At 36.1% G+C, this 23,648-nt stretch overlaps 1 protein-coding gene across 2 annotated transcripts; it reads right to left on the reverse strand.

Moving 5' to 3' along the window:
• Nucleotides 1-2,614: 2,614 nt before the first annotated feature.
• Nucleotides 2,615-6,082, reverse strand: LOC103428534 (ras-related protein RABF1). Of its 2 annotated transcripts, XM_008366674.4 has the most exons (8): nt 5,732-6,082; nt 5,372-5,448; nt 4,627-4,710; nt 4,372-4,466; nt 4,070-4,175; nt 3,297-3,386; nt 3,113-3,199; nt 2,615-2,915 (listed from the first exon to the last, which is right to left on the reverse strand). In XM_008366674.4, the coding sequence occupies exons 1-8, from the start codon at nt 5,754-5,756 to the stop codon at nt 2,859-2,861; spliced, it is 621 nt and encodes a 206-aa protein (XP_008364896.1). In that variant the 5' UTR covers nt 5,757-6,082; the 3' UTR covers nt 2,615-2,858. The 2 variants fall into 2 exon arrangements, with proteins under 2 accessions (XP_008364896.1, XP_028956082.1); XM_029100249.2 differs by lacking the exon at nt 4,627-4,710 and having other exon boundaries at nt 5,732-6,055.
• Nucleotides 6,083-23,648: the final 17,566 nt, after the last annotated feature.

The following is a 23,648-nucleotide window of genomic DNA, read 5'->3' on the forward strand; positions in this document are numbered from 1 at the left end:
TTTCAACTCCAAAATATCTAATTAATATCTTATAAAAAAAATTAATATACTAACATAAATCTATGTGCAAAACATTCTACCCTAACTCAAGTAGCAAATATATGAATGTATATTATACCTATAAGTGAGATATGAAACCTAACTAAAAGGTAGAAAAAAATATAATATACCTACAAGTAAGACATATTAATATGTGACATGTTGACTATGAAAAAGAATCTGTCATATAGGCAGATAAATACAATTAACCTATGATATAGGTTGATTATAAAAATTTAAAAAAAAATCTATAAATGCGTTAAAGCAGAAGGAAGAACAAGAAATAACAAAAAAATAAAAAAAATAAAAAGAAATAATCAAAGAGATAATTAGGAAGAAATTTGATTTTTACAATAAGTTTTTTCTTTTAAGAGATAATTATTAATAATTGAATAATTAAATTTAAAGAATTGGACTTATTTTAATAAATTGGACTATTTCTACTATTGGCTCAAAAAATTGGAGTTATATCAAGTTTCCCTTATGGTTAAATGGGTAAATAGTTATGGTTAAATGAGTATACGGTTATGAGTATGATTGACCATTTATAAACGGTTATGGGTATGGGTATAACCGTTTATGCAATTACTCAACGGCTAAACGGTTATGCAGGTATGAACATAAACGGTTATAGGAAAATAACCGCGGTTACCCGCTCACCATAACCGTTGCCCATCCCTAGCCACAAGTGATCTGCGCTTTGTCTGACTTCTTTCAAAACGATAGTGACTGAGGAGGGAAATAATATAACTAGAATTAGCATTATTACTTTTCATAATATTCGTTTTGCTAATTGATCATGAGTATGGTTAAGATGGTGTACGTCTTAACTAGAAGTGTGCAGTGATAGACATCCAACTGGATAACTTTTAGTTAGAGTTGCACCTTGCCTCTCTAACTCGTCTAGGACTCTTACTTTAAACATACTCTATTAGAACACCTACACCTCTTACATACATATGTACCTGTTAAAATCAATGATAATATACTGAAAATTATCAAACCCTACAAGGAGTGGGAGAGCAGAGATATGTTGACGAGCCAGAAGAGCATGAGGCACGGTACCTGCAACAACACCATCACCCACACCACCACCACAACACAACCGAGTTGATAGACCTACCCATCGAAATCCCCATCGACATCCTTTCAAAACTGCCTGTAAATTCAGCTCGTTGCCTGCAATGTTTATCTAAGGCAGTGTTAAACAAGGTTGACGACCTCACTTTTGTTACACTGCACACGCAACATCGACTTATGCTTCTTATTCAGTCCCCAAGAGGATATATCGTGCACCCGAAGAAATACCACAGCAGCAACGCCTCAAAAATGAACTTATTGAAGCAAGAGCTGCAAACGAGCAATTGTTTCCCAGTTTTGGTCCGAACTGCCATGTAGTTTGTACTTTGCTTTTGTATTCTGCAACTTGTTTTTCTTTGACGGGAGATGTTCTTATGGGTATGGATCTGTCTCGTTGAATCCTCTTGAGGGAGAAGTTCTATTGCTCCCGCTCCCAAAAGCCAAAGCCAATTATACAGGTCTGGTCGCCAATGATTGCTACGAAATGGGATTTGACAGCATAACCAACACCTACAACATTGTTCGTGTTTCCCCACATGAAACCGATGACCAAGATCCGGAACGCCCGTGGCACAAGAAATTGGAAGTTGGTGGCTGAAGTTCTTGCCACGGCGAGAGAAAAACTCGGTTCTCCTTACAATTTATGCTACAACCACCACAAACCCGCATTTGCATACAGACACGCATAGGTTGGTTAGTCCCTCAGGAAAGAGTAGTTCGTTTGACTTGAGGAAAGAGTAGTTCTTTTAGACTCCCCATCCCACCTTAGAGAAAAGGTCGGGTACCCTCATCGAGCGTTTTTCACTTACTTAATTTGGGAGGATCGTTAGCCCTGGTGGATGCCTCATCAGATGAATATGTGGAGACAGTAGGTATGGAGACCGTAGGTATCATACGAGGATCTTTAGCTGTACAGGGAGCTTGATTTCTCGACAGAATCACGAGCGCGGAGGGGTAAGCTTCATGTCACTCTAACTAGCTGTAACTTGTGTTTTTACGTATCAATAGAATATCACGTACTGAAAAATCACACGAAGTTCGGTTTGAATACATATCAGACAATATATTGATGTGCGAAAATTTATCATTGGTCTTGGTTGTTTTTGCTTTTCGGAAAACAAGAAAACCAAAGGGTGGTTTGGAAGTGAGGTGCTTAAAAAAAAAGCACCCATGAAAAAAAACTGTGAGGGTTTTAGGTGTTTGATAAACTGAGAAAAAATGACTTATTTTTGAAGCTGCAATGAGAATAAGCTGAAATTAAAGGAAAAAGCTGAAGCTGCTATTTGCAGCTTTGGAAAATTGATTTTTTTTTCAAAGCACACAGAGTTACAGTGCTCATTTAATGAAAAGACCCCCTATCAGAGTTTTTTTTTTCCAAAAGCACTTTTATAAAAAAGTTTACCACACTCTGCTGATTTATTTCACAGCCGCTTATTCTCACAACAACTTTTTTTCTTCAAAGTACAGCAATACCAAACCAGACCCAAGTCCACGATAAAGGTCTAAAAGATGATCACACTTTGATCAGCTATATGCTTATGGTGTATTCCCAGGCATTTACAGATTATTCGTGTGTGCAAATTACGATCACGTAGTTCCAACTGAAACTGTCGGCTGAAACCCACAGCCCAGTAAAAAGCAAAAAGCTACAGGCCATTTCACAATATACACAAATTGAGAAATTACAGAAAGGCAACAAGGTCTCCATAGCACGAATAAGTTCTTTAGTGAATCGGCTTTCATGGATTCTGCTGCGTTGATGAAGGGGCTGGACGGGGTAGTCGCTTGGCAATTTCCTGCCGAAATAAGTCACACTGTCAGCATTCCAAGCAATAGCTAAGCTTTGGATTTAAGGGCTTATAATTTGGTTTAAAGTTCTGGTTTATGAGGGTAGTAATCTGAAGTTTGTATGGAGTCTACTGTAAATAATAACATTTCAACGGCTAATAACAGAACTATCCTATGACCGAAATGTAAATGTCATTACGGTTACCTCAAACAGCTGATTAATATTATCTGCTGTCTTTGCAGATGTCTCGATAAAGAACATTCCATTCTTTTCAGCGTATTCAATTCCCTCCTTCATAAATAAAAGAGATGTTTATTTAGTCATAGGAATGTCTACTTTGCAAATACATGGAAAGAAGATGCACTAGATTGAGTGGTAAAGAACTCACTTGAACAGGAACTTCACGTTTCTCATGAAGATCAGCTTTGTTACCGACCAAGGCCAAGACGATATCAGGGCTCCCATGTTTCTGTAGCTCCTATAGAGAGCTAATACTTATCAATTGTTGGAAAACGCAAATTCGCACCAAAAGAAACCAGCTATTAAAAACTAGAAATAATAAGTGTAATCTAAACAAAAATTCATCTTTGGTAAAGTCCATGTAGCAAGGAAATGTGCACATTCAATAGAGCTTAAGCTTCCACAATGCACATTGATATGCAACTATCCAATTATTAGCTCCTTGTTCAATACAGTCAGCCGCTCTTCCTCCATGGAGTAGTTCTACCATATTACGTGGATCATTTAAGCATCGACAACAATCTACCTTAGAGGTTCTTAGTCAGCCAACTGGGAACTCAGTGTCCCACATGTTTAAGTCTCAGAAAAGTTATTAAAAAAATAAAAAAATAAAAAACTAAACCATACTTTTGTCACTGTTATTAAAAAAATTACAAAAATTTATCACAAGAATTAAGATTTTGATTGTAGACTATAACTTATGCAACCGGTGAGGTATAAATTCTGCAATTGGACCCATTTTGAAACCTCATATTTTATTCAATAGTTTTTTACCTCTGTCAAACCTGATGCTTGCTTAAATGTGGAGGCAAGAGTATAAGGATCATTTCCAAAGAAAGAAAAAAACAAAGGATGTACACCTAAATAATTTAAAAAAAAAAAGATCACAATTTATGATTTTGTGCCCTTCAGCAAAGATACCTTAACCCAATACTGCGCTTTGTTGAAAGAATCAGGACTTGTTATATCATACACAATAACTGCAACTGCAGCACCACGATAATAAAGTGGGGCCAATGCAGCATACCTGAATATGAGTTAATCAACAATCAATACTCTTCTGCAAAAGGATAATACTGCAAGAAAAAGTATCCAGGGAAGAGTAAAGGAGACGGCAAATGCGAATGCCTTGGAAACAAGAACATATGATGAAACTTCGCCATAAAACATTATACATGTCTTAAACTAGTGTTCATATATCCAAAACTGTACGGCCAAAATACCTCTCTTGTCCTGCAGTGTCCCATATTTCAAATTTAACTGTTGTAGAATCTTGCAAAGCTATCGTCTGCGCCAAGAATGAAGCTCCAACAGTCACCTGGAATCATTTAAAACCAGAAAATTTGAGTAAATGATCATCATAATAACTTCTATATATTGAAACCCAAAAACAGAGTACATAGACAACATTTCTCGGAAGTAAAAAAAAATCATGAGACCTACATGCGGTTAACATATAGCAGTAACATGTTCCTAACCTTGGATGTGGGGTCAAACTGACCACGAACAAAACGCAGAACAATACAACTTTTACCAACTCCAGAATCGCCCAACAATACTAGCTGGAGAGTGACAAGAATGAAAGGTTAGTTGGATTCGGTTGTACGCCTTATATAAATCATAACAGGCTCCACCAATATGTTACTGCTTTTACCAATAAGTAGAATCCTCTTAAACTTCTACATAGGAGTTTGAGGGTTTTATAGGGGAAAACATACAAACTGATTTTTATAGACAATTTCTTTATAACCACAATACCGAATGCATCTCATTATCACTTTTTCAAAGGAAACATTTGCTTAACTAAACTCAATAATAAATTCTAATTCTGCTAATATGCTCAGCTCCACCTACTACCAGTTTGCAGAAGACAAGTTATCTTATGAGTTTCATCAATCCAATCCGACATAAATAACTGATTCAAGAAAATAGTTTTAATCATAAATCTAAAAGATGTCAAGAGTCGAGACCATATTTTCATTCTTATGCCGTTGGGATGCATTTATGTAATGTATCGGTTCAGATAGAAAATTAGAAATGCATCGAAACTCGCTAGTCATATATGTTTAGTTAAAGTTAAAGTTAGCATTTTTCCAAACCCACAGTAACTTTCAAATGATCAGAAATTAGTAATGAGTATAATGACTAAAGTATCACACACTGTAAACTCCAGATAAGTGACAGTAACATCATTAATTGAATAAATTTACCCTAAATAAATACCTTTACGCGTAGATTTTTGGCATCAGAAGCTCCACCGTTTTCGGAATTTGGCCCGGCCAACAGCCCAGAACTCCTATCTGCAAGCAAACAATCCCCATTCAATCAAATTCAAAGAAAACAAAAAAAGAAACAAAATTCACAAAAGGGTCATCGCAATCGAAGCAATTAGTGAAAACCCAAGTCCTAATTAAGCAAACAAACAACCACTCTCTCTCCCTCTCTCAATGTTTCAACTCAATCTCGCCGAGCTTAGAAATCAAGGATATTGACCAAATCAAAAGAACCCAGACAGAAATTTCAATGTGATCAAATCGGAACAGTAAAACCCTAGAAACTAAATCCCTCAGAGGATCCATTTACCTGGAAGGGAGGCTGAGCAACCCATTGCGAGCCTCTGATGTTCTTATTGAATATGCAACTGTAAATTATCGGTGCCCGCGTGTAGGTAGGTGCGTGTGGATCTAGGGTTTATGTGGAGGAGAGGAGAGGGAACAGGGAAGGTGAGTGAAATTGCAGAGATGGTGGGTAATTGGAGGTAAAAGTCTAGGTCGTTAATGGCTGGTACAAACAAACTTTGTAAGGAAGGAGACCACACGTTTTTACAAGCCTAGAAGTGTGTGAACCATTTTCACTTCTTAACCTTCGCTTGTGTTCGTACCATAGAGAATCAGAAACTGTGAGTTTGTTCGAAAAATCTATAATCAAATATATAAATGTTTCAAGAATTAGATCATCCATAACAACTAATAAATCGTATTTTCTTTCTTAGTTGACGTGACTAATAAATCGTATTTTCTTTTTTAGTACTATGATTTAGTGATATTTCTTTTTATTGGTAAATGAGAGGTCTTAAGTTCAATTATCGCAAAAGACGATTTTGAATCAATTATTGCTAGTACATTGCGAGGCTAAGTCCAACCTCTTCCCTTAGTGTTTTCTTTAGTGATGACTTGGGCAATGTTTTTCTTTTTATTTGGGTCAAGACTTTTCAGCATTGTTAACAACAATTCCCTTTATTTAAACACATATTTTAGATGAAAACTATTTTTGTATAGGGGCAAGACTCGAGGGGGATGAGCACAAACAAAACTACAATTTTACATATCTGGCCTTCAAGATTCTAAAATACCAACTAAATCACTTGGAGTTTCACGAAGGTTTATAAAGATTCAGATTTAGACTAACTTTGCCAAAAAATTCAGCACCATAACTCAATTTTTGTAAGCATGCTGAACAATGCTTTCCTCAAATCTTTGCTGAAAACCTTGCAGAAGCACAAACACAGGGTAATCACTCTCTCAACAACACTAATAATTTTTTTATTCTTTTTTTTTTTTAAAGGGGGACACTTGGTAGCAAACCATCGTTGTCTACTCTTTCCGGGCCCAGAGATGCTATGGAGAATTTCACCATGCTCGTGGCCACAATCAAGTAGACTCACCAGTTGGGAGTCTCGAACTTGAAAACTCCTACATTTTTTATTTATTAGACGGTCTCAGTTTGTGCCCTTACCACTGATCACTTGTGGTTACAATTCTAATATATTTGGGAATTACTCTAAAACTCTGGGTTAGGTGTTCTTTGGGCTCAAACTAGGTAACATTAAGAACTTTATGACCCAATTTTGTGTTGCTTGTTCAATTTAGAAATCCTTTATTAGCCCAAATCATCAAAGGGTCCAAATTTCTATTCACACAATGCTTTAGGAGATTCAGCGTTCTTATTTCCTGGCAGCCAAATCTCACCCCAAAACTTCTCCATATACAAAATACAACATCTTGCATTACTTTGTTACATCCCTTTAGAAATGTTTTTAGTATGAGTGAATTTTATTGATAGAAAAAAAAGTTATACTCAGTGTTTAAACCAACGTATAGGTGGAAATTTTGATATTGAAATTTATGGAAATATCGATGATATAGTGATATCGATATTGGTTATATTTGATAAAAACTATGAAAATTTACAATAGGGTGGGTATATCAACTCATTATTTAGTTGAAATTGGAGAAAAAATTCTCAAAAATTTTAAAAGTTTGAAATCTGCAATGGCTTATGGCAAAATTCTTATAGTGAATAGGTAAATATCGTCGACATTCATTCGTTTTCCTATATCTAGCCAATATAGGATGAAGTTTGGGTTTCACCCCTCTTTCAATATCGATACTAGTTATACCTAGTCAGAAGAAAAATAAACCTTACAACCTCAAATATTTCTTTTTCTTTTTCTAATTTTTCTAAAACATAAGTCCAAATTTGTCATGTCTGGCATCATATGTACCAAATAGATATCCAAGTCCTAGGTAGCTGGTCATCTATAGACTTGTCTACAGTGGAACGTACCATATGGAAATGGAATGCAAAGGAATTATGAAGGATATATCCCATCGGCAGTGGGGTGGCAAGTAGCTCAGAAACATGAGATTGGAAATAAGCAAATATAGACATACTTGGGTGATATTTAGATGTCCTGAGGATTAGACTAAGCAACTTCCTGGGGGACAATCCCACCTGAAGTGAAATAATTGAAGTCCTTTTTGAAGCAACATCGATCGTTGATTTTTCAGCTACCAAGACATTTTGCTTATAACCACATCCTTCCTTGTTTAACTTTCCAATCTTTAGACTGTTGTAGTTGGTGGTACCCAACAATTACTCTTCAATAATAATAGAGCATTTCTAATAGTTTCTTTCATTTTTGGGTTCAATATCTAGTTTCAACTTTTGGAAATGGAATGGTTCAGAAAGAGACATCGTGGCGGAACTATGTGGAGGGATAGACTGACTTTATTCAGTGTTTATAATATCAGTAGCGATGGAAATATCGATATGTAAATTTGTAAAAATATCTACGGATACAGATACAATACATATCAATATCGGTTGCTCTCGATATAAGTGTTTCTCCGATATATAATAAATGTGTCAGAAATATTGACGATATTTGTCAATTTTAGTCTAAACTTAGTAGTTTCTCTAATATGAGGTGAAATTTAAACTTCACCTTCTATTTCCATATCTTTCTCTGATTCTTTGAATATTTCTTAAAAATATTAACCATATCGAAATTTTTTTAAACATTGGCTCTCCGTCACCCCGACTTAGACCAAACCTCTACCTTGATTGTCGGCTCCAAATCTCTAGCCCAACCTACTTTACCATCTTAATTCTGCTCCGAAGACCCTAATAATAGTTACGAATTGGATTTCCCAAGAATATTTTTGTGGATTTCTTTTATTTTTGGTTTCTCCCTCTTTAACTTTATATACAACTATTTTGAAGCTCCATCCAAACAGATTTTCAAACATGTCACTTACTCAATGAAGGGAATATATCTGTATTTATCCATCTAATTTGGCTTTTGAATGTGGTGACTTTTCGTGATACCCCTCAATTGCTAGTTGGAATCAACATGTTTATAACCATATTGAGATGCTGACAAGATAGCACCCCACCATACACGTACAGAAACATACACATACTTTCAAGCTCTCACTTTGCCTAACTCAATTGGGAGATTGTATATGGACATTTTGTCAGCCATTTCACGTTACAGTCTTACAGACCATACATGCATGGTAGGATGCTCGTCTCGTCATGTAGACAAACCATCTATCATGTCATCTAAGGCGCTATCTTGATTCCTTTGTCATGTGTGTTATTATTTATCTAAGTGTTATTCGCATTTTCGGTTAATTCTCTTTTTAGTAGAAAGAAGTCCGAATTGATGCAAATACCGCAAATATCGAATTTGTAGGACCACTTACAAAGTTATTAGCCAAAATAAAAACTTTTTTTTCTTCCATCAAATGTAAAATGAGAGATTCGAACGTAAAACTTCTTGTGCATCTAAAAGAAATTACCACTGAACCAAAAACTTTCTGGTTCGGAAGAACAATTAGCTCTGTCCTCTGTGATATATGCACAACTAAGCACTCTTTCTGCCGAGTTTTAATGAAGATATAAATAGAACAACAAGAAGGCCTGCATATCTAAAGTGACGAGAATATTAGGTGACATGAAAATAACGTGACTGTGGGCACATGTAATTAGTTTCTGAAATTCCGCTAAAAAATCGACGTAACGTGCCGTTGAAGTTATATGTATGGCATTGCTGATTAGACTAACCCACTTTAAGGGGAACAACTTCTTTGAAGACCGAAAGTAAATGGGTCCTTTCCTTCTGGTGATACCACTGTTTCTCAGTCCTTGATACATAGTAAATGTAACCTACACCTAACCCTGCAACTGTAGTTAATTAGAGGAGGAATAAATCTTGCATATGATTTATGGAGTCGTATAGATTAATGCAGGCACATGAGCACAAACTGGTGAAGGAGGAGAATTTTCCTATAACTGTGATATAAGTGTCTTTTTTTATCATCATGTGATACATATAAAGTGTATGCATATCACAACTATATGTACGTTTTCTTATAAAGGTTGAAACTTCTTCTAAATTCATTTGCATGAGAAAAGAGAACGTCACAAAAGGTGTATATCAACGTTACATATATGTAGTTAGCTCTTTTATTACGTATGTATATATAACGGTTGAAAGATAAAGACACATGATAATATATCACAGTTGGTTTTTTCTTCAAACATGAGGAGTTTTAAGTCCTTCACGTGTAGAATCACCGAATCATAGACACATATAAGTTGTATGACTTTCTCTCCAAGAGTGGGGACTTCTTCTTCTCGTAAATAAGTTACTTGGGGTTAACTTTTACACCACAAGATTTTATGCTCATTTTGTAAATTGGCCACGAGACTTTTATTTCCTCATATTACGTGATGTAGTTTGTGAATTGCACAAATTTGAATTCTTTGGTAATTTGATCGTCTAGTTAGATTCTAAAGTGACGACATGATAAAGATTGGGCTCACATTTGAAACACGTACACATTGCACCAATTTAAGTCATTCGTCATAATAAATTGGAGTATTGGCATGCTTCAAATGTGGATAGCCTATGCCCCGTCAGTCAGCACTCAACATCTATCTGGAGGCTAAACTAATGAAAAAGTTAAAATTAGTGCAATTCATAAATCACGCAATGTAATATAGGAAAATTTAAAATTTTGTGGCTCATTTTGCAAACAACCCTAAACCTTGTGATATAAAATGCAATTAACGCAAAAACTTACCAATTTGCATTATTGTTGCCAACCTAATTGTCAAAGTTGGATAATACGTACATCCCGTGTGGGGGATGCACACATTCCCTGTTTGCAAATAACTTATCTTAATGGAATCAAATCAACAATCAGGACCACACGATTTAGTAATTTTTATTGAAGATAATTTTTATAAAAAATCATTCGAATTAGATATCATTTAATCTTCTAAACGTATTAAATAAATAGACAATCAAGAATATATTACTTAGTACTTACACCGTTAATTTGTTCTATATATTTAACAACTAAATAATTTTCCATCAAATTTTTTTTTATAAAAATAATATTTATAAAATTGAATGATGTCGATTATGAAATTTGATAAGAAAACCTATTTTACAAAAAGGGAATGAACTCATGGAGCAAAACTTTGGACGCATCGCAATTGGTGGAGTAGTTGCCACAGACTCACATGCATTAATAAGTATTGCAATGCATGTAGCCCATTCAACCCTCCTTTCCCAAATCAATAACCATTATGATTCCACTGACCAATGCCTGCCACAGATGTTACACTCTGACTCCATCAAGCCCTTGGTTTTAATCTGCACGTGTCATGCATTTAAACTGGTCCCACATTATTGGATCTAATATTGCCTACGATTTAATCCTTCGAATTCTACGTATATAATCTGTAGCAATTAGAAGAGATCAATTGATGTGATGAAGAAGCATATGAACATATGTATATATTCGCAGCCACATGAACCAAGATGAAGCAAAATTAGCTGGAACAAATGGAATCATGGTTTTTAGATAATACCAGCCGTTAAGTTGTTTGATATGAAACACTTTTTTTTCTTTCGATCAAATTGATATTATCGACAAAGCTTTTATCAAAGATCATGTATGCATCTTATTCACTATTTGTATGTTTTCTCTCATATACAATGAATATTGTATTTAGTATATTTATATTTATGGCTAAATTTTTTATCATATATTTCTATTTTTAGTTTGTACCTATTTTTAATTTGTACCAACTTTCTTTTCATTTTTAATTTGTACCCATATATTAGTTTCTTTTTGTGCCCATATTTTTTAAAGTTTTATTTGTGTTTGTATCTATGTGTACACCATCACGTGACATTGTATATTTAATCAATGATAGAAAAATTACATATGGTATATTTATGTTTTATGCCTAAACTTTGTATCATATATTTATATTTTTAGTTTGTACCCACTTTTAATTTGCAACATTTTTTTTAAATTTGTAGTATTTTCTTTTTAGTTTTATTTTATACCCATGTATTAATTTCTTTTAGTGCCTATATTTTTTTTTAAATTCATTTGTACTCATAATTTTTTAATCTTTTATCTATACCCTAATTTATTTATAATGTACCCATTCTTCTTTATTAATGTACCACTTTGTTATATGTGAAATGTACCAATTTTTTGTAAAATGTACCATTTTTTTTAACACTATGGATATATTGTTTTGCCATTTATTATTTCTTATTTTTACATAGTTTTTATCCATATATTCAATCAAAATGTTTGAATTTTTTTATTGTAACCATTTCTAATAGTATTATAATGAGGGATTTTAAATTTATAGGATTTTAAATCTCATAAAATATCAAACAATTAATGTCAAAACTATAAAAATATAAATATTAATTGTAATATAATGAGGTGTACAAAGTTAAGGGACTTTGATCAAACTTTAAATACCATTAAGATTTTAGTCAAAGAATGTTAAGGATTAGGGACCGCATCTAAAGTATCTATTTTTTTAATGACAATAGTGAAAGGGTAATGAAAGATTAGCCAAGTAGAACACACTGCTCATTTCTCAAAACGACGCTAGCCAAATTTTATTGAATAAAATAAACTATAGTCAAAAGGACATAAAACTAAACTTCGTCTTTGTGAAAAAAAATAATACAAGAAATAGCTGAAAAAAAGGATTACAAGTAGGATTTACTGTTTAATCACCGATTTAAAAATATATGTCTTCATTGAGGAGATCCTTAGTATCTTAAGTTGATTAGTGAGGTTAATTTATCCAACAAATTTTGCCCCATACAATATACATAAAAGAAAAATCTTAGAACTTCAAGAAATTGATTAAGTTTAATGTGATATAAATATCTTCAGGGGTCTCCATTATGTGTAAACCCACTTGTATAAGTAGAGATACCAGGGATCTAAAGACGATCAACTCAAAGTCTTCACTTCAAATTTCAATTTTAATCTCGTAATTAAGGAATGTTTGGTAGATAAGTGAGAGATCTTAGGTTCAATTATCACTAAAAACGAATTTGAGTCAAATTATTATAGTTAATTCATTGTAAAACTTAGTTCACTTTATCATCCCTTAATCTAGATAAACAATGTGTCACTAACAGTGGCGAAGCTACGTGAGGGTGAGGAGTGGCGGCCGCCCCTCCCTTCGCCAGAAAACATGCTAGGAGCGCTAGTTCAACCCGTCCGCTCTTGTTGAAATCAAGGGTCAGGTGCTGGTTCGGTCAAGATTTGCAGACATAGGCGTCGGATTTTCAGAGGAAGGACGATGAGGGAGAAGGTTGGGTGGAGGGAACGAGCGTGATTCGACAAAGGAGGGAGGTTGGAGAAGGCTGCGATGGGATCGATGAAGGGCTTCGAGTTTGCAGATTTGCCATAGCAGGGGTAATGGTAGGAGAAGGGAGGTGAATAGATCTCTTCCTTGCTATCGAGTCGGTTCAAATCAAGTTTATATTGATCGACCAGATCTCTTCCTTGCTTCCTCAAACCAAAATTTACATGAAATTTGTTGTTTGATGGGTTGGGAAATTGAACAAACAAAAAGTATAGGAGAGAGAAAATGAGGTTTCGCGAAGATGAAAAGTTCTCAAGTGAATGATTGGTGTTGATGTTGAATCGTTGATGGTCAGTGGGAGTGATGATTGCTTTTATTTTTGAACTTTTAGTTATTTACTTATTTAATATTATTAAACATTGACATGGTTAAATTGAGAGTTAAAATAAAGACACATGTTGAAATATTAGAAATGAGACACAAATTTGGAGACACCAGATTCCTAGTCTTAGGAAAATATTTAACAGACATGTGTTATAATGTTATTAGACCACCTGTTATAGTGAGTAAATTGAGTACTGACTTCAAGTATTGTCCTCTTTATTTTCTCTTGTGACCCCACCTTTTTTTTGTGGTTTGTTAACCCGTTTTTCTCTTCTTTTTTTTTTCTTTTTTATTATTCTTGTATGTATTTTTCCTTCTTTTTAAGACCCTAGCATATTTATCTTAAACTCTCACATTATTTATGAATATTGTATTAATTTTTAAAAAATAATGTAAATATTGTTTAATGCTTATTTTATGATAAAAGAAATTTATTTAAATCCATCTAGACTCTTGCCTCCTAACCAATTTAAGCTTCTTACATGACTTTGATATTATTGCTTACAACCGTTTTGATGAAGATACTGTTTTTTGTTGTGAATATTGACTCAAAACTTTGCACTCTCCAATGTGAAAGCAACCGTTTCGATTGAACCTTGCACTCTTTTGAATTTCGCCCCTCCTCTTGGCAAATCCTGGCTTCGCCACTGGTCACTAATAAGAATGAGTACATTTATTAACGCTCAAGCAATAAATCAATCATCAACTTACATGTTTTTTAATTTCTAAAATTTTATCTATAAATTTAGTCTCTCTAACATTACCTTTAAAAAAATAAAAAGGAATATTTAGCAGAAAATTTAAGGCAGGGCAAAAGTTGCGGGGCACAGACCCTTGGGAGTGAAAAAGTGTTCTTGTAAAAATGTGAAAAGAGCCGCACGACGGGAAGTGGGATAGAGATAGATTCCGATGTCCTGCTGTCGACTTTGCGATTCCCATATTCCGTTCCCATTTTCTTTCCGATTTTTCCTAGATTTTCCTCCAAATAGTTATGGTGATATTTCCAAGTCTTTAACTAGCTTATGATTAAATTTTTATTTTTTAAAATTCAATGATTAAAGTTCGATAGCCCCTTAATACAACATTTAAACAAACAAAACTAATTATCATCCACACATTATTCACAACATTAAAAACTTATTTTTAAGTTTTAAAATTTCTTACTTTTTCAATTTCTGACAAGTAAACATTGGTGATCATCGTCCACACATAAAATGTCACATCTCTAGAGACCAAATCTCCAAACAACCTCGCTGAAGTTAAGATTAAGCCCAGTTAAATATATTAGAGATTTAAACATTGTAGTCTAGTTTTTTTAGTTGGGATATAGTCTTAGCCTCTAACTACACGTCTCCTCCAAAGTTCTCCCTGTGCAAATATGGAGACCATTAGAGAGAAATTATAGTCAACTCAACGGCCTCTTCTCTTTGGAAGTAATCATCAAATATGGCAGCTTAACATTTTTGGAAAATATCTGTCTCCTGAGTCATGGCCCTCACCAAATTAAAAAGATCAAAGAGAAGAATGAAAGAACATGAAAATCCCTGTGATCTAGAGCACAAGAGAATCCAAAATCAACCTCAATAGAGGACTATTTCCTTACCGATCAATGATCATAAAAACAACCTAATTGAAATTCTATCAGCAAATCTAGAGAGGGGGGGGGGGGGAGGGAGGGGGGGAAGAGAGGGAGCTGGGGGGGGGGGGAGAGGGAGGGGGGGGGGGAAGAGAGGGAGCTGGGGGGGGGGAGAGGGGAGGGGAACAGAGAGAGAGAGAGAGAGAGAGAGAGAGAGAGGAAACTAATACATAAGAGATGGAGTGAAGACAAAATGTTCAGCAGTTAAACAAGATTGTAGCATATGAAAGTTGTCTAATATTTTTGTTCAAAATTTCTTTTCATGATGTGTATGCTAATACATATAGATATGTACACTCTTATAAAAATGACATATTTTTGTGAACACAATATTGAAATTATGAATCACCACGCTCATGCCAGCATAGGAGCATTGTGACACATCGCCTGAGGATATAGAACCTTGCCCTCTGCTCCTTCACTAGCATATTGCATCTCCGCCCAAATGATTGACACGGCTCTCGAACACGCTTACAACAGAAGTTGGTTCTGCTGCTGCTGCCACTGCCGCTGCCGCCTTGCCCTTGCTTCATCGTACTTTTTCCTTCTTCTTCTTGGATTGGAGGCGGTTGCTGTGTATCTTTATTGTGCTTGAATGGTTGTCCGACCCTTACATATACAGTGAGAGAGAGAGAGAGAGAGAGAGAGAGATTGAGATTGAGATAGACTCTTTTTATTTGTTTAGTGGGTGAAGACTGAGAGTGAGTGGCTTAAGGACCATTTTATAAGTTTGATTTGGTTAAGCCCTTTATTCAAAAGACAAGTTTGTCCATGCTAAATTTCAGACTTTGGGAAATTTGATAAGGTTCCAGGAAGGGTTTCAGGGTCATTTGGGAGATAGCCTACGCTGTCATCAACTTTCACACGGGGTGCACCCATTTTTAAATTGAAAAATTATTGTTTTTGATAGGCGTTAGTACTGTTATTTTGGTTGTTGGAGAATAACGAGGTTATCATTATTGAATTATTATTTGAGTTATTATTTAGTTTTTACTTACATGTAGATAATCAAGGATTAGAATCGAAAGCTATTTTAGTGTGAGAAAGTTGAGTTTCAGTGTGAATTATGAAATGAAGACTTATTCCAAGACAAAAGTTCAACTCACACTCGCATCACTTTTTAAATTAAAATGTAACCCAGTTAGTTCTTGCATGAATCATGCTCACGTGTGTTCGGGTGATTTTCGATCGGATGAAATTGGAACCAAGTATTTCAATGCCAGTCTAAAAAATTTTGGAATCAAATATTAGTTTCAATTTTGAAATTTTAGACTATTGAAATTGTTGAAAATTTCACAATCAGTTTTATCTCGAAATTTTTCGGTACATAATTTGGATTTTCTACATTTTGCAAGACCTTAAAAAATTTCAAACTTTTATGCATACACCAATAAATATTTTTTCTAAATTTTTACGACATTGTAGGTTGTTACGCGTGTGTATGACATAAAATCATATTAGACAAGATATAGTAGTATCAATGTTTATACTCTTTATTTTTAATATATATATATATATATATATATATAATAGTTATATCAAATATACAAAATAAATAATAGAGTATATTTAAATATAACAATAAAAGAAGGAACAATTATCCAAATTATATGACTATATTTTAGACAGAGCCAAGTTTTTGACTTATTTCAGAGGGGGAAAAAACTTATTTATGTGATAGGTGATGTCATGGTTGCTTTTTAATTGTTTTTGCATTTACAACTTTACTCATATATAACGATAATCCATTATGAGACAAACATGGTTTAGGCTAAATTACACCATTGGCCAACCATAACTAAGTTATCAACATAAATTTATATATTAATACTGTTTGTACTATACTTGATCAATCCCGAAACTACTGAGCACCGGTCAACGTTATACCGTTAAGGACTCAGAAGAGTTTCCCTTTAACCAGGAGGCCAATCACAGCACGACACGTGTCGACATCAGTAGCAAATCATAGTGCAACACTTGTTAACATCAGAAGCCAATCACAACACGACACGTGTCAATGTCAAAACAAAGCTAGAAACTCTATTCTATAAAAGGAGATCATTGTCCCACAATATTTCCTAATGTTATTTGTACTAAATCATTCACTAGCACTCACTAAAAGAGAGTTTGAACCTATGTACTTGTGTAAACCCTTCACAATTAATGAGAACTCATCTACTCCGTGGACGTAGCCAATCTGGGTGAACCACGTACATCTTGTGTTTAGGCTAAATTACACCATTGGCCAACCATAACTAAGTTATCAACATAAATTTGTATATTAATACTGTTTGTACTATACTTGACCAATTCCAAAACTACTGAGCACTGGTCAACGTTATACCGTTAAGGACTCAGAAGAGTTTCCCTTTAACCAGGAGGCCAATCACAGCACGACACGTGTCGACATCAGTAGCCAATCATAGTGCAACACTTGTCAACATCAGAAGCCAATCACAACACGACACGTGTCAATGTCAAAACAAAGCTAGAAACTCTCTTCTATAAAAGGAGATCATTGTCCCATAATATTTCCTAATGTCATTTGTACTAAATCATTCACTAGTATTCACTAAAGGAGAGTTTGAGCCTATGTACTTGTGTAAACCTTTCACAATTAATGAGAACTCCTCTACTCCGTGGACGTAGCCAATCTGGGTGAACCACGTACATCTTGTGTTTGCTTCTCTGTCTTTATCCATTTACATACTTATCCACACTAGTGACCGAAGCAATCTAGCGAAGGTTACAAACTTGACACTTTTTGTTGTACCAAAGTCCCCACTGATTTTGTGCATCAACATTTGGCGCCATCTGTGGGAAAGACACTTATTCCCACTTTCTTCAGCTTTGTTAAGCTGGTTTCCACCATTCGTACACTCCCTTTTGACCAGACATCTCTTTCCAACATGGGGAGCGAAGGAAGCCACAACACATAGAATGACACCCCTCTTGCACTTGGTGCGAAGCAACGAAAGAATGAACAAAAGAGGGTTGCTCTTCAAGCTAAAGTCAATGAGCTAGAAGCTCAGAACAACATGATAACAATGAAGAATGAGGTCCTCCAGGAGTAGTATGAGAAGCTCTTTGAGACGCTCCACGAAACTAGGCGTACTCAAACACGCGAGCTCGTTACCCCTGTGGACATTAACCATCATCTGGGTGCCCCTCAACATGGAGGGTCACCTTCCTTCGACATGGGAAGCAAACAGGTGATGAAATGTATAACCCGTACTTTAATATCATTTGGCAACTTGTCACTCATGCCACCAACCAGGTGATGAAATGTACAACCCGTACTTTAATATCATTTGGCAACTTGCCATTCATGCCACCAACCAGGTGATGAAATGTACAACTCGTACTCTAATATCATTTGGCAACTTGCCACTCATGCTACCAACCAAGTGAAGAAGGAACTCATCTTCATGCCACCAACCAGGTGATGAAATGTACAATCCGTACTCTCCTTCATGCCACCAACTAGGTGATGAAATGTACAACCCGTACTCTAATATCATTTGGCAACTTGCCATTTATGCCACCAACCAGGTGAAGAAGGAACTTATCTTCGTGCCACCAACCAGGTGATGAAATGTGATGAAAGGTGATGAATGAACTCATCTTTGTACCACCAACCAAGTGATGAAAGCAACTCACCATTCATTCCACCTACCAGAAGACGAGTGGTACAACTTGTACATGTGAACTCCTAGCATTCACAAATCATCAAAAACCCTCAAGCTTGACAACTCAACTAGGGGAGCACTTATGCCCAACAAGAGTTATAGTCACCAACAAAGTCTTATTGCAAGCCAACAACAACTTCAGTGCATGGCATTCGAAGATCAAGCTATTCAGCCCTCTTGCATCTGCTTTAGACATTTCCCCTTTGTAACAATGCAAACAATACAGCTTGTAGAAAACTTCACACACTATTGATCAAGACAGTGTGAAGCAAAACCAATTTATGGTGCCAACAAGAGCTTCATCAAAGGAGTTTAACCACAATTCTCGAAAGCTTCACACACTCTTGATCAAGATAGTGTGAAGCAAAACCAATTTATGGTGCACAATTCTCAAAAGCTTCACACACTCTTGATCAAGACAGTGTGAAGCAAAACCAATTTATGGTGCCAACAAGAGCTTCATCAATGGAGGGTAACCACAATTCTCAAAAGCTTCACACACTCTTGATTAAGACAGTGTTCTTGATCAAGATAGTGTGAAGCAAAACCAATTTATGGTGCCAACAAGAGCTTCATCAATGGAGGGCACCACAATTCTCAAAAGCTTCACACACTCTTGATCAAGACAGTGTGAAGCAAAACCAATTTATGGTGCGAACAAGAGCTTCATCAAAGGAGTTCAACCACAATTCTAAAAAGCTTCACACACTCTTGATCAAGACAGTGTGAAACAAAATCAATTTATGGTGTCAACAAGAGTTTCATCAATGGAAGATAACCACAATTCTCAAAAGGTTCACACACTCTTGATCAAGACAATGTGAAACAAAACCAATTTATGGTGCCAATAAGAGCTTCATCAAATGAGGGCAACCACAATTCTCAAAAGCTTCACACACTCTTGATCAAGACAGTGCGAAGCAAAACCAATTTATGGTGCCAACAAGAGCTTCATCAATAGAGGGCAACCATAATTCTCAAAAGCTTTACACACTCTTGATTAAGACAGTGTGAAGCAAAACCAATTTATGGTGCCACAAAAGCCTTATCAAAGGAGTTCAACCATAATTCTCAAAAGCTTTACACACTCTTGATCAAGACAGTGTGAAGCAAAACCAATTTATGGTGCCAACAAAAGCTTCATCAATGAAGGGCAATTATAACCCGTAGAAAGCTTCACACACTCTTGATCAAGACTATTCGAAGCAAATTCAATTTATATGGTTCATCCAAACCTTCGACTACTGGTGTGACTTGCATCACAATCGTTTGCTCAACAGTGTGGAAACAAAATTTGTATATGTTGTCTCTCCCACATTTTCAAATTTCTAATTTTCCTAACAAAAAAAAGGGAAATTGGGAAATTCAACAAATTTCTAGTTTTCCCAAAAAAACAAAGAAAAAAAAAAGAAAGGAAATTGGGAAATTCAACAAAGTTTCATCACAAAAGTTTCACCAACAAAAGCTTCATCAATGGAGGACAACTACAAATTCTCAAAAGCTTCACACTATCTTGATCAAGATAGTGTGAAGCAAAATCAATTCATGGTACCCAACAAAGCTTCACCACAAAAGCTTCACCAACAAAAGCTTCATCAATGGAGGACAACTACAAATTCTCAAAAGCTTCACACTATCTTGATCAAGATATTGTGAAGCAAAATCAATTCATGGTGCCCAACAAAAGCTTCAACTCCAAAGATTCACCTACAAAGCTTCAACTCCAAAGATTCACCTACAAAGCTTCAACTCAAAAGCTTTAACTCAAAAGCTTCACCCACAAAAGCTTCACCTACAAAAGCTTCACCCATAAAAGCTTCACCCATAAAAGCTTCACCCACAAAAGCTTTACCCACCACAAAAGCTTCATCCCCAAACGCTTCACCCATCACAAAATCTTCATCCATAAAAGCTTTACCCACCATAAAAGCTTCACCCATAAAAGCTTCACCAACAAAAGCTTCACCAACAAAAGCTTCATCCACAAAAGCTTCACCCACCACAAAAGCTTCCCCCACCACAAAAGCTTCCCCCACCACAAAAGCTTTTTAACCCACCATAAAAGCTTCACCCACAAAAGCTTCAAAAGCTTCACCCACCACAAAAGCTTCACCCACAAAAGCTTCCCCCACAAAAGCTTCACCCACAAAAGCTTCACCCACCACAAAAGCTTCACCCACCACAAAAGCTTCACCCTTCATAAAAGCTTCACCCACCACAAAAGCTTCCCCCACCACAAAAGCTTCACCCAAAAAAGCTTCCCCCACCATAAAAGCTTCACCCACAAAAACTTCACCCATAAAAGCTTTACCAACAAAAGCTTCACCCACTACAAAAGCTTCACCCACCATAAAAGCTTTCCCCACCACAAAAGCTTCACCCACAAAAGCTTTCCCTACCACAAAAGCTTCCCCCACCACAAAAGCTTTATCCACAAAAACTTCACCCATAAAAGCTTCACCCACCACAAAAGCTTCATCCATAAAAATTTCACCCATAAAAGCTTCACCAACAAAAGCTTCACCCACAAAAGCTTCACCTACAAAAGCTTCACACTATCTTGATTAAGATAGTGTGAAGCAAAATCAATTCATGGTACCCAACAAAGCTTCAACCTTAAAGCTTGACCTACAAAACTTCACATATAAAGCTTCAAATATAAATATATATAAATATTCTTTTTTCTTCAGAAATTCGAAAATTAAAAAAAAAAAAAATTGCCTAGGCCTCATCTTCTTTAGGCCTAACAACTTTCATAACAAATATATATGAAGGGGGAATTTTGGGCTACCACTTAGAAAGAAAAATGGTGAAATTTTGTTAGTTTGGAAACTTGGCTACTAGCAAGACACCTCTTTCGTCAACTCTCTCGACCAGAAACTTGAGGGACTCCTACCATATGCTACTGCACCTTGATACTCAGAAGTCTCACGACCACTCAGTAGCTTGGATTTTTTCAAGTCTCCAACCGAGAAGTTTTCCTCACTAGGGAAATTAAGGGAGCACTACCTCAACCTACATGCTTCACTCACAAAGCTTCAACAAAAGGAAAAATTCAAAGAACTTAGTGAAGAAAGCCTTGGTGTATTTAACACAATACGTTGAAATGAAGCAAAGCTTGTTTATTGATATCTCCAATAAGTTACAAATATGTACATATACATGAATCAAAATAAACAAACAAAATGAAGCCTTCACAAAGTTTGCTTAGGAGAAGTCTCAGCAGTCGGCAGAGCCCAGAAAGAGAAGGCATCAAAGTGTGATCATTCGGAGCTTCAATACTGGGCAGAACCCCAGAAGGAAGAGGCACCAGAGGTTGATCATTTATAGCTTCATTACGTAGTACATCCCTAAAAGACAAAGGCAATAAATGCCTTTGGAACAAACCCACAAACTTCTGATGATCAAGTAAAATCTGACCATCAGATTCCTGCAGCTGGTCGAGCTTCCTCTTCATGTTTGTAGCATAGTCATGTGCGAACATGTGCAACTGTTAATTCTCATGCTTGAGCCCTCTGATATCCTGTTTGAGACTTATCACTTCAGTCTCCAATGATTCAACTTGGCAGGTTCGAGCAAATAGGCATTGGGCCATATTGGACACAGAACTTGCACACTTAACACTGAGAGCCAAAGAATCCTTAACAGCCAACTCATCAGACCATTTGGAAAGTAGTCTGTTATCTTTGGGAGTGAGAAGGTTCCTGGTCACCACTACAGCGGTCATATCATTCTTCATCACAGAGTCCCTAACGGTAAAAGGATCAGTAGGGGATAAGAAGGATGGGCGCCATATGTTGTCTTAAGGAGGCATGGCTGCCTCTTTACCAAAGATCAAGTCAAAACGACGGTCGGATGGGCCAGACATTTTCAAAAATAATGAAGGAGAAATGAGGTGCAATAAATCCCTGAAGTATAAAAATAAGGGGAAAATTCCTACAAGCAATAACTCTCTGAACGTACTTCTTACACACAATTGGTGCCCCTATAAAAGAAAGGGTAACAGGGCCGTTGATTCAAAAATCGAAGAGGCACCACTTTTTGGATTTCAAGAAGCAGATTTTCTTGAGTAAAATATGTCGACAAGCCCCACACGCAACATCAGCTCCTCGGGTACCACAGATAACTTTGCCAAAGATCTCTCACAAAGTTTAGACACATAAATTTTAAAGGTCCAGCTACCTTACTATTACCTACAAGGGTAAAGGAACAACACCACTGCTTGAGAATTGGAAAGTCCCTATGTGTGTCAACCTTCGTGCTCTGTGGCAAGGCAGACTGGAAAAAATGTGCAACCCTTACGCACATTCGAGAAAACACTCCCAACAAGATTGCTTGCTCAAAAATCGAAAAGGCACAGCTCTCCGAATCTCGAGAGCCAGACTTCCAACATGATTACTTGCTCAAAAATCAAAGATGCACCGCCCTTCAAATCTCGAGAGCCATACTCCCAACAGGATTACTTGCTCAAAAATCGAAGAGGCACATTCGAGAGCCAGACTCCCAATAGGATTACTTGCTCAAAAATCGAAAAGGCAACGTTCTCCGAATCTCAAGAGCCAAATCCCCGACAGGATTGCTTGTTCGAAAATCGAAGAGGCACCGCTCTTCGAACTTCGAGAGCTAGATTTCCTTGGATAAAGCTCGTCTGCAATCTTCACACGCAACATCAGCTTTCCAGATACCACATACCAATCTTTTAAAGTGCTCTGACAAAGTTATAACACGTGAATCTTGTAGCTCCCACTACATTGCTATGACCGATAAGGGTAAAGGAACAACATTACCATTCGCTGTTGGGATAATTCTTATATATGTCGACCTTCATCCTTCACAGCCAGGTAGACCTACAAATAAA

This window comes from Malus domestica, chromosome 01, assembly GCF_042453785.1.
Source record: "Malus domestica chromosome 01, GDT2T_hap1".
Taxonomy (NCBI): domain Eukaryota; kingdom Viridiplantae; phylum Streptophyta; class Magnoliopsida; order Rosales; family Rosaceae; genus Malus; species Malus domestica.